General features: G+C 42.8%; 1 protein-coding gene across 1 annotated transcript; it reads left to right on the plus strand.

The window, feature by feature from the left end:
* The first annotated feature begins 1,665 nt into the window (after positions 1 to 1,665).
* On the plus strand, positions 1,666 to 6,820 carry opn1sw2 (opsin 1 (cone pigments), short-wave-sensitive 2). Its single transcript, XM_034002594.3, has 5 exons — positions 1,666 to 2,192; positions 3,768 to 3,936; positions 4,274 to 4,439; positions 5,260 to 5,499; positions 5,947 to 6,820. Exons 1-5 carry the CDS (start codon positions 1,802 to 1,804, stop codon positions 6,067 to 6,069), a joined length of 1,089 nt encoding a protein of 362 aa, XP_033858485.3. The 5' UTR covers positions 1,666 to 1,801; the 3' UTR covers positions 6,070 to 6,820.
* The last annotated feature ends 5,497 nt before the right edge of the window (positions 6,821 to 12,317 follow it).

The following is a 12,317-nucleotide window of genomic DNA, read 5'->3' on the forward strand; positions in this document are numbered from 1 at the left end:
GACACACACACTGAGACACACACACTGAGATACACACACTGAGACACACACACACTGAGATACACACACACACTGAGACACACACACACTGAGACACACACACTGAGATACACACACACACACTGAGATACACACACTGAGACACACACACACAGAAACACACACACACAAACTGAGACACACACACACACAGAAACACACACACACACTGAGACACACACACACAGACTGAGACGCGCACACAGAAACACACACACACACTGAGACACACACACTGAGATACACACACTGAGACACACACACTGAGATACACACACTGAGACACACACACTGAGATACAGACACACACACTGAGATACACACACTGAGACACACACACTGAGACACACACACTGAGATACAGACACACACACTGAGACACACACACTGAGATACACACACTGAGATACAGACACACACACTGAGACACACACACTGAGATACACACACTGAGACACACACACTGAGATACACACACACACACGGAGACACACACACACTGAGACACACACACTGAGATACACACACTGAGACACACACACTGAGATACACACACTGAGACACACACACTGAGATACAGACACACACACTGAGATACACACACTGAGACACACACACTGAGACACACACACTGAGATACAGACACACACACTGAGACACACACACTGAGATACACACACTGAGATACAGACACACACACTGAGACACACACACTGAGATACACACACTGAGACACACACACTGAGATACACACACACACACGGAGACACACACACACTGAGACACACACACTGAGATACACACACTGAGACACACACACTGAGATACACACACTGAGACACACACACTGAGACACACACACACATACACACACTGAGACACACACACTGAGACACACACACTGAGACACAGATACACACACGCACACATACTGAGACACAGACACACACAGTGAGACACACACACACAAACTGAGACACACACACTGAAACAGACACAGACACACACACAGACTGAGACACAGACACTGATACACATACACTGAGACACAGACACACACATACACTGAAACACAGACACACACACACGCACACATACTGAGACAAAGACACACACAGTGAGACACACACACACAAACTGAGACACACACACTGAAACAGACACAGACACACACACACACTGAGACAGACACACACACACATTTTGGCTCAAAAACAAAACAAAAGAAAAAAAAATCGATTCGGAAAAGTTTTTGTAGGATGTATTTATATATTTCGCCTCGTCTCCCACATGACACACTGCGGGGCTAATTCCAACTATCAGATCAGCTGCGGCACAAGCGCTCGCGATTAGCCGATGTAAACGCATTTTGAGGGGGCTAATCTTGCAGATCAAGCGCTGCGGACGGCTGATTTGCCACCGGGATAATCCCTGATTAACAGTTAGCAGGGATTTTAGGAGACGAAATCAGATTAAAAAAAAAAAACAAAAAACCACACACACACTCACACCACCAAAAAGAAAAAAAAATACATTGGGCGAATCGTAAAGCAAGGGGATCAAAAACGCCATTATATAAACCAGCTCTTGTGCGCTATAAAAAAGGGACATGCATTAACTGTGAAGCCGGAGCCCCCCCAAAGAGAGAAGAGGAGATAGCTGCGTTCAGGGAGAGACCGAAAAAAACCGACCAAGACCACAGCTAACAAACAAAAAAAAAAAACACACACAAACTCAGGTTTATTTATTTATTTATTTAAATATGCACAAAATGAGGTCCGACTCCAAAGTTCAGGAGCTCCCGGAGGACTTCTACATCCCCATCCCGTTGGATACGAACAACATCACCTCCCTCAGCCCCTTCCTGGTCCCGCAGACCCACCTGGCCAGCCCGGCGGTCTTCATGTGCATGGCCGCCTTCATGTTCGTCTTGATGATCGCCGGCTTCCCCATCAACGCCCTGACCATTGCCTGCACCGTCAAATACAAGAAGCTGCGCTCCCACCTCAACTACATCCTGGTCAACCTGGCCATTGCTAACCTGCTGGTGGCCACCGTGGGATCGTTCACCGCCTTTTACAGCTTCTCCAACATGTACTTTCGCTTTGGCCCTCTAGCGTGCAAAATCGAGGGCTTCGTTGCCACGCTGGGAGGTGAGTGAGTCAGCGGTAAGGTTATGTATAGTATGTAACTGGGGGGGCGTTGGGGGGGCGTTGGGGGAAGGGAGGGGGGCTCCAAAATCTAGATCTGTTGCACCAGTCAGGTTATAAGCAAAATAGTTCATTTGTAAATGCAAAAGGTGCTACGAATTAAGGGAGAGGGATAGAATTTGTGTTTTTAGACCTGATGTCCTGCTGCCCTTCATTTATTATTATTATTATTATTATTATTATTATTATTATTATTATTATTATTATTATTATTATTATTTATTTATTTCTTAGCAGACGCCCTTATCCAGGGCGACTTACAATCGCAAGCAAATACATTTCAAGTGTTACAATACAAGTAATACAATAAGAGCAAGAAATACAATAACTTTTGTTCAAGTGTGACAAACCACAATTCAATAATACAGCAGATAATAGTGATAGTTACATCAGGATATGATTAAATAGTGATAGTTACATCAGGATATGATTAGATACAAAGTACTACAGGTTAAACACTTGGCAGATTACAGTATTCTGAAGTACAGGATTAAATGCAGTAAAATAGGGGGCAGATAAGAGCAAAATAAAGCGCATTTAAATGAAGGGTGATAGTGTCCCAGGATACAAACAGAGGAGTTCTACAGGTGCTGTTTGAAGAGGTGAGTCTTGAGGAGGCGCCGGAATGTGGTCAGGGACTGGGCAGTCCATTTACAGCTATCCCCAAATGTTTTCCATCACCTACAATGTTAGTATGTATATATATATATATATATTATTATTATTATTATTATTATTTATTTATTTATTTATTTATTTATTTATTTATTTATTTATTTATTTCTTAGCAGGCGCCCTTATCCAGGGTGACTTACAGTCATAAACAAATACATTTCAAGAATCACAGTACAAGTAATACAATTAAGAGCAAGATAAACACAATGACTTTGGTTCTAGCAAGTACAAGAATATGACAAAATCCGATTCAATAACGGAGCAGATAACAGTGTCAGTGATAGTTACATCAGGATATGATTAAATGCAAAATACTACAGATTCAATAACACTTGATTACAGTTCTCTAAAGTACAAGATTAAATGCAGTGAAATATATGTAATGGCGCTGTTTACTTATCTTTTTAAACAGCTGAAGGGCTTTTGCCCCTGAAACGTCTTGAAAATAAAATATATATATATTTTTTTATCTTTTAAAGTTTTTGTATACATTTAAAAAAAAAAAAAGTCTTTCATATGCCTTCAATTTTGTACTCTGCAGTTATATATATATATATATAAAATATATATTAAAAAATATATATTTGAACATAATTTTTTTATTTAACATCATGCAATCAAAGAAACTGCAAAATGATATCGCCAAAAAATGTCCAAGAATCAGCAGAATTTCATGTTAGATTTCAAAATGTTAATTGTCAGTTATATGGAGGGATAACTCCAAAGCGGCGGTGTGTATGTAGAGGGGGGTGCTAGGGTTTGTTTTTTGGGGGGGACGGGACAGGACGTGTTCCCCGGTGCTTGCTGGGTGTTAAGTCACGGGTGGCTCGATTGTTTTCGCAGGGATGGTGAGTCTGTGGTCTCTGGCTGTGGTGGCATTCGAACGTTACCTGGTGATTTGCAAGCCAGTAGGAAACTTCTCTTTCAAGAGTACTCACGCTATCATAGGCTGCGTGGTCACCTGGGTCTTTTCCCTCATCGCTTCTGTGCCACCTCTCTTCGGATGGAGCCGGTAAGTAACCCCCCCCCCCCCCCCCCCAGCCAACTCTCTGTTTCAGGTTAACTGTTATTAATTATGAATGAGTCATTCAGCAGACGCTTTTATCCAAAGCGACTTACAGAGACTCGGAGGGTGAACTCTGCATCATCAACAACTGCTGCTGCTGCTGCAGAGTCACTTCCAACAGGACCTAATCCGAAAAGTGGACCGTAAGTTGTGCCTCTGCGTAGAATGAACTCGTCTTTGCTTCGCGATTTGAAGCATGTTACGTTAGCACATTGAAGTGACATGCCAGCTTTGCAGTGTTTCCGCATTACTTCATGCTAACAAAGCGACAGTGTCCTTGCAGTTACATCCCCGAGGGTCTGCAGTGTTCCTGCGGGCCGGACTGGTACACGACAAACAACAAATACAACAACGAGTCCTACGTCATGTTTCTCTTCTGCTTCTGCTTCGGGCTCCCCTTCAGCGTCATCATGTTCTGTTACTCCCAGCTGCTGTTCACCCTGAGATCGGTAAGAACGACCACTGTGCTTTACAATGCTTCCCCATGCTTTACCAGACCTCCCTGTGCTTTACAATGCTTCCCTATGCTTTACCAGACCTCTCTGTGCTTTACAATGCTTCCCTATGCTTTACCAGACCTCTCTGTGCTTTACAATGCTTCCCTATGCTTTACCAGACCTCTCTGTGCTTTACAATGCTTCCCCATGCTTTACCAGACCTCCCTGTGCTTTACAATGCTTCCCTATGCTTTACCAGACCTCTCTGTGCTTTACAATGCTTCCCTATGCTTTACCAGACCTCTCTGTGCTTTACAATGCTTCCCTATGCTTTACCAGACCTCTCTGTGCTTTACAATGCTTCCCTATGCTTTACCAGACCTCCCTGTGCTTTACAATGCTTCCCTATGCTTTACCACACCTCTCTGTGCTTTACAATGCTTCCCTATGCTTTACCAGACCTCTCTGTGCTTTACAATGCTTCCCTATGCTTTACCAGACCTCTCTGTGCTTTACAATGCTTCCCTATGCTTTACCAGACCTCTCTGTGCTTCACAATGCTTCCCTGTGTTTTTTTGGTTCACCCCTGAATTGATTTCTCTGTTTCATCACAAATCCTGCAAGAAAAAAATCAGTAACAACAGGGATAGAAACAAGACTCACGTTGCACAGCGGACAACACAACACACCTGAGCTTGTTAGCTAAACACACTGTGTGGCTGATCAAGCTGGTAGTAAAACCTGGAATGGGTGACACTGCTGTGCAACAGGAGTCTGATTCCCATCCCTGAATCCCAAAACAAATCAATAACCGGTAATCGATGGCGCGCAGGTAGCCAAGGCACAGGAGCAGTCAGTCTCAACTCAGAAGGCGGAGCGGGAGGTCACGAAGATGGTCGTGGTCATGGTGATGGGTTTCCTGGTGTGCTGGCTGCCCTACGCCTCCTTCTCCCTGTGGATCGTGCTGAACCGGGGAGAGACCTTCGACCTGCGTCTCGCCAGCGTGCCGTCCATCTTCTCCAAGGCCTCCACCGTCTACAACCCAGTCATCTACGTGTTCATGAACAAGCAGGTGAGAGTCGGGGGGGGGGGGGCTGGGATTGAAGCAGAGAGAGCCCAGCGAGAGAAACACTAAAAAAAATTCAATAGAGTTTCCACTAGAAGTCTTTCTCAGCGTCTTCAATAGAAACACTAAAAGAAACTTCATAAATTCAACGGCAAGCGTTTCCACTAGAAGTCTTTCTCAGCGTCTTCAATAGAAACACTAAAAGAAACTTCATGAATTCAATGGCAAACGTTTCCACTAGAAGTCTTTCTCAGCGTCTTCAATAGAAACACTACAAGAAACTTCATAAATTCAATGATTGTGGGACACTTTTATAAGTGTAACTCTATAATTCTGCTACAAAGCTGACTGTCTCTCCCTGTTCTCCTCCCTCTCTCTCTCTCTCTGACCCCCTCTCCCTGTTCCCCTCCCTCTCTCTCTCTCTCTCTCTGTCCCCCTCTCTCCGCCCCACAGTTCCGCTCCTGCATGCTGAAGCTGGTTTTCTGTGGGAAGAGTCCGTTCGGCGAGGAGGAAGATGTCTCCTCTCAGGTCACCCAGGTCTCCTCTGTTTCCTCCAGCCAGGTGACACCAGCGTAGACCTTCCCTGCATCCCTTTCACCTCCGACTGCTGCCACACAGCCACGGCTGGGCCACAGCAGCCACCAATTTGTTGTAAATTTTATTTGGTGTGTGTGGGGCAGAGTCTTACTTTTTAAACACATTAAAATGTGAGGTTTATATGTATATATGAATAAAATAGTCTACAGCATCAAAGCACAGAGAGGTGTGGTAAAGCATAGTGAAAGCATTGTAAAGCACAGAGAGGTGTGGTAAAGCATAGGGAAGCATTGTAAAGCACAGAGAGGTCTGGTAAAGCACAGGGAAGCATTGTAAAGCACAGAGAGGTCTGGTAAAGCATAGGGAAGCATTGTAAAGCACAGAGAGGTCTGGTAAAGCATAGGGAAGCATTGTAAAGCACAGAGAGGTCTGGTAAAGCATAGGGAAGCATTGTAAAGCACAGAGAGGTCTGGTAAAGCATAGGGAAGCATTGTAAAGCACAGAGAGGTCTGGTAAAGCATAGGGAAGCATTGTAAAGCACAGAGAGGTCTGGTAAAGCATAGGGAAGCATTGTAAAGCACAGAGAGGTCTGGTAAAGCATAGGGAAGCATTGTAAAGCACAGAGAGGTCTGGTAAAGCATAGGGAAGCATTGTAAAGCACAGAGAGGTCTGGTAAAGCATAGGGAAGCAATCTCTGAACTAATCTTCTCTGTTAAATAATGTAGCATTATTAATTATTATAATAACAACACCTTTTGTTCTAGAATGTAAACAAAATACCCCCCCCCCCCCCCCCAAAAAAAACCCAAAAAAACAAACACTGTATGCTAGAGAGGAGTTTATTATGGTTACTTGACTTGTTTCTGATGAAAATAAAATATGCAGCAGATAAAAAAGTGCCGTGTGTGTTTGTTTTTTCTATTTTTATTTATTTTTTTATTTAAGTATATCAAAATGTACACGGGGGTATGGTAAACAGTGTAAGTAGAACACCAATAATAATAATAATACTACTACTAATAATAATAATAACAACAATAATAATAACACTAATAATAATAATATTAATAATAATAATAATAATAATAATAATAATAAACACAGCAAAGGCATGGTATTAATATCGAAGTTTATTCTGAAGTAGTGCTTTGTGAAAGATGACTCATTCGCTCCGCGTTGATAATTATCCTCTTTGCACGCTGCACGTCCGTCCCAGGGGTGACAAATCGAAGGGGACTTGACAAATTGCAGGGGACAGCCGGGTAATGACAGCCTGACATCAAATCAATGGCCTGCCTGACACCTTGGCACTTCTGACAGCTCTCGTAAAACTTTTCCTGAGGTACGTGCCTGGGTGGAGCTGGAGTAAAGATTAGTTAAAAAAAAAAAGCACATAGTAAAACCAGGTATGGATTAAACTGCTATGCAATGGGAGTCTTATTTCCATCCCTGTATATATAGTAGCCATGGTAGTGCCACTGTCTGTCTGTCTGCCATTGAAGATCATTGAGGGTATCGTTAGCACACTGTGGTCCCGTTCTACCAGCCTCACCCCATTGCAGCTGCCCTATACTTGTGCTACCATTGCCCCTCAGTGTAATACAGAACCACTGTAGCTCCACTGTCTGTCTGCATTGCCATTGAAGATCATGTAGGGTACAGTTAGCACACTGTGGTCCCATTCTACCAGCCTCGCCCCATTGTAGCTGCCCTATACTTGCCACTGAAGACATTTCAAAGTAAGAGAATGCAGACAACAGATTCTCAGATGATGTTCTTCAAAATCAGGGACAGTTGAGAACTCCACACCCCCCTCCCCCTCTCCCCAGACTATCCACCTGTCCATCAGAGAATCATGTGTGACATCACTCAGTTCTGAAGGTGGGACCGGCAGTGTCTAAGGTATATAAACCCCTGCACAAAACCCAGAGTGTTGATTTCGCTGGACTGGACCCGGGTTCGACTTCTGTATAATCAGGTAAGATTCATACGAAATTCTTTTCGCATTGTAAGTTTTTTTTAACATGTTCATTTTGCAGGGTTACCTCACCCTTTATCGTTCAACACAGGTGAGGGAGGCTGGTGTCGATTGGTTCTGATTTACCATTCAGAGTGATTTCAGAGACAGCTGCTGGGGTTCGAGTGGATCGCTGTTCTCCGCAGAGTCTTAGAAAAGCAGCGATCCTCACAAACCCAAGCAGCTGTTTCTTCACTCGTTTCGCTAGGAAAGGTAAATTAGCCCGATCAACACAGAAAACCCTGAACTGTGGAGAGCTGATCCGTATTAGCTAATAACTGCTTTGTACAATCTATCTATCTATACATGTGTGTGTGTGTGGAGTAGTGGTTAGGGCTCTGGACTCTTGACCGGAGGGTCGTGGGTTCAATCCCAGGTGGGGGACACTGCTGCTGTACCCTTGACCTAGTTCACATTGTATTCTAGTAGTGTTATTATTATACATAGCATCCTAGTTCATATTGTATTCTAGTAGTGTTATTATTATACAGAGCATCCTAGTTCAGATTGTATTCTAGTAGTGTTATTATTATACAGAGCATCCTAGTTCAGATTGTATTCTAGTAGTGTTATTATTATACACAGCATCCTAGTTCATATTGGATTCTAGTAGTGTTATTATTATACACAGCATCCTAGTTCATATTGTATTCTAGTAGTGTTATTATTATACAGAGCATCCTAGTTCATATTGGATTCTAGTAGTGTTATTATTATACAGAGCATCCTAGTTCATATTGTATTCTAGCAGTGTTATTATTATACAGAGCATCCTAGTTCATATTGTATTCTAGCAGTGTTATTATTATACATAGCATCCTAGTTCATATTGGATTCTAGTAGTGTTATTATTATACATAGCATCCTAGTTCATATTGTATTCTAGCAGTGTTATTATTATACATAGCATCCTAGTTCATATTGTATTCTAGCAGTGTTATTATTATACATAGCATCCTAGTTCATATTGGATTCTAGTAGTGTTATTATTATACACAACATCCTAGTTCATATTGGATTCTAGTAGTGTTATTATTATACAGAGCATCCTAGTTCATATTGGATTCTAGTAGTGTTATTATTATACAGAGCATCCTAGTTCATATTGGATTCTAGTAGTGTTATTATTTGCACTTGCTGTAAACTACACTGTGTTTAAATATGAAGCTTGCATTGTAACCCTGTGTTGCCCTGTAACACCTGTGTGAGTCGCCTAGGATAAAGGGGTGTGGCAAACAAATTAATAATAATAATAATAATAATAATAATAATAATAATAATAATAATAATAATCATCATCATCATCATCTCTGGCACTGCAGGCTCTGAAGGAGAGATGTCTGTGCTCCCCTCTCTCCTCTTGCTGGTCACAGTGGTCACCCTGGCGCAGAATCTCAGGGCTGGAGAGGTCCCAGGTGCGAATGGAGCATGCAGGGACCGTCTCATGAGCAGAATCTACCCTGGTGAAGACGTCCTGCTCGATAGCTCTCTGTGCTTTACAATGCTTCCCTATGCTTTACCAGACCTCTCTGTGCTTTACAATGCTTCCCTATGCTTTACCAGACCTCTCTGTGCTTTACAATGCTTCCCTATGCTTTACCAGACCTCTCTGTGCTTTACAATGCTTGCCTATGCTTTACCAGACCTCTCTGTGCTTTACAATGCTTCCCTATGCTTTACCACACCTCTCTGTGCTTTACAATGCTTCCCTATGCTTTACCAGACCTCTCTGTGCTTTACAATGCTTCCCTGTGCTTTACCAGACCTCTCTGTGCTTTACAATGCTTCCCTATGCTTTACCAGACCTCTCTGTGCTTTACAATGCTTCCCTATGCTTTACCACACCTCTCTGTGCTTTACAATGCTTCCCTGTGCTTTAGCAGACCTCTCTGTGCTTTACGATGCTTCCCTATGCTTTACCAGACCTCTCTGTGCTTTACAATGCTTCCCTATGCTTTACCACACCTCTCTGTGCTTTACAATGCTTCCCTGTGCTTTACCACACCTCTCTGTGCTTTACAATGTTTCCCTATGCTTTACCAGACCTCTCTGTGCTTTACAATGCTTCCCTATGCTTTACCAGACCTCTCTGTGCTTTACAATGCTTCCCTATGCTTTACCAGACCTCTCTGTGCTTTACAATGCATCCCTATGCTTTACCAGACCTCTCTGTGCTTTACAATGCTTCCCTATGCTTTACCAGACCTCTCTGTGCTTTACAATGCTTCCCTATGCTTTACCAGACCTCTCTGTGCTTTACAATGCTTCCCTATGCTTTACCAGACCTCTCTGTGCTTTACAATGCTTCCCTATGCTTTACCAGACCTCTCTGTGCTTTACAATGCTTCCCTATGCTTTACCAGACCTCTCTGTGCTTTACAGTGCTTCCCTATGCTTTACCAGACCTCTCTGTGCTTTACAATGCTTCCCTATGCTTTACCAGACCTCTCTGTGCTTTACAGTGCTTCCCTATGCTTTACCAGACCTCTCTGTGCTTTACAATGCTTCCCTATGCTTTACCAGGCCTCTCTGTGCTTTACAATGCTTCCCTATGCTTTACCAGACCTCTCTGTCCTTTACAATGCTTCCCTGTGCTTTACCAGACCTCTCTGTGCTTTACAATGCTTCCCTATTCTTTACCAGACCTCTCTGTGCTTTACAATGCTTCCCTATGCTTTACCAGACCTCTCTGTGCTTTACAATGCTTCCCTATGCTTTACCAGACCTCTCTGTGCTTTACAATGCTTCCCTATGCTTTACCAGACCTCTCTGTGCTTTACAATGCTTCCCTATGCTTTACCACACCTCTCTGTGCTTTACAATGCTTCCCTATGCTTTACCACACCTCTCTGTGCTTTACAATGCTTCCCTATGCTTTACCAGACCTCTCTGTGCTTTACAATGCTTCCCTATGCTTTACCAGACCTCTCTGTGCTTTACAATGCTTCCCTATGCTTTACCAGACCTCTCTGTGCTTTACAATGCTTCCCTATGCTTTAGCAGACCTCTCTGTGCTTTACAATGCTTCCCTATGCTTTAGCAGACCTCTCTGTGCTTTACAATGCTTCCCTATGCTTTACCAGACCTCTCTGTGCTTTACAATGCTTCCCTATGCTTTACCAGACCTCTCTGTGCTTTACAATGCTTCCCTATGCTTTACCAGACCTCTCTGTGCTTTACAATGCTTCCCTATGCTTTACCAGACCTCTCTGTGTTTTACAATGCTTCCCTATGCTTTACCAGACCTCTCTGTACTTTACAATGCTTCCCTATGCTTTACCTCTCAGGTAACACGGTCGAACAGAACTGGTTTTTGTTTAACCAAAACCTTGACGTCAAAGAGAAAAGGCAACACCCGGGAAAGAGAGAAGACGACTCCGCCGGGAAGGAGGAAAACAGACAACGGGAACCGACTTCGGGAAAGACGAACGCCGCGGCGAAACGGGAGCGGCCGTCAATGGCGACCACGATTCTGTCCGGTTACCGCAGCCTGTTGCTAGGGAAACGGTGGCCGGGAGTCGAACGTTTCCTTGACGACGCGACGCAGGTGAAGAGACAGCATCCAGGGAAGAGGGGCTTCTGAGTGTGCAGCAGACACAATTCATAGTGAAATATCGATAATCGATCATCTACATTCACTTTAATTATGTTTTTTTAAATGTACCGAGGAAGCTACCACATTGTAAATACTGCTTGCAATGCCACAAAACAAAACGCAGCGTTTAAAGACATGTTTTTATTTTTTAAATGTATTTATTAATTTTATATATATATATATATATATATATATATATATATATATATATATATATATATATATATATATATATATATATGTAGATGCCTATAGGTCTATACGTCTGCTTTGAAATCGTGATTATGTAAAAATTAAAAATAAAACAAATTAAATAAATGAGCAAACGTCTGACGGGTGTTTTCTGTGGTTTTACTGGACACGTTGTATTTTAGTTCAGCTTTTCAGTTCCAGTAAGTATTCTTAATTTTAGAACAGAAAATAGCAGGCACTTTTTTACACAGAGAATTGTGAGGGTCTGGAACCAACTCCCCAGTAATGTTGTTGAAGCCGACACCCTGGGATCCTTCAAGAAGCTGCTTGAGGAGATTCTGGGATCAATAAGCTACTAACAACCAAACGAGCAAGATGGGCCGAATGGCCTCCTCTCGTTTGTAAACTCTCTTATGTTCTTAAAACTCTGTGTACCTGTAAATATTTTAAATATCCCTTACCAATCTTTACCTGTTATTTTAC

The sequence above is a fragment of the Acipenser ruthenus genome, chromosome 55, assembly GCF_902713425.1.
Source record: "Acipenser ruthenus chromosome 55, fAciRut3.2 maternal haplotype, whole genome shotgun sequence".
NCBI classification, from domain to species: Eukaryota; Metazoa; Chordata; class Actinopteri; order Acipenseriformes; family Acipenseridae; genus Acipenser; species Acipenser ruthenus.

Excerpts from the sequence above, each read along its gene's own strand:
- opn1sw2 (XM_034002594.3), top strand. The coding sequence starts at position 1,802 with ATGCACAAAATGAGGTCCGACTCCAAAGTTCAGGAGCTCCCGGAGGAC. Across the intron at positions 3,937-4,273 it reads CCTCTCTTCGGATGGAGCCG|TTACATCCCCGAGGGTCTGC; the intron begins GTAAGTAACCCC and ends GTGTCCTTGCAG. Across the intron at positions 4,440-5,259 it reads TGCTGTTCACCCTGAGATCG|GTAGCCAAGGCACAGGAGCA; the intron begins GTAAGAACGACC and ends GATGGCGCGCAG.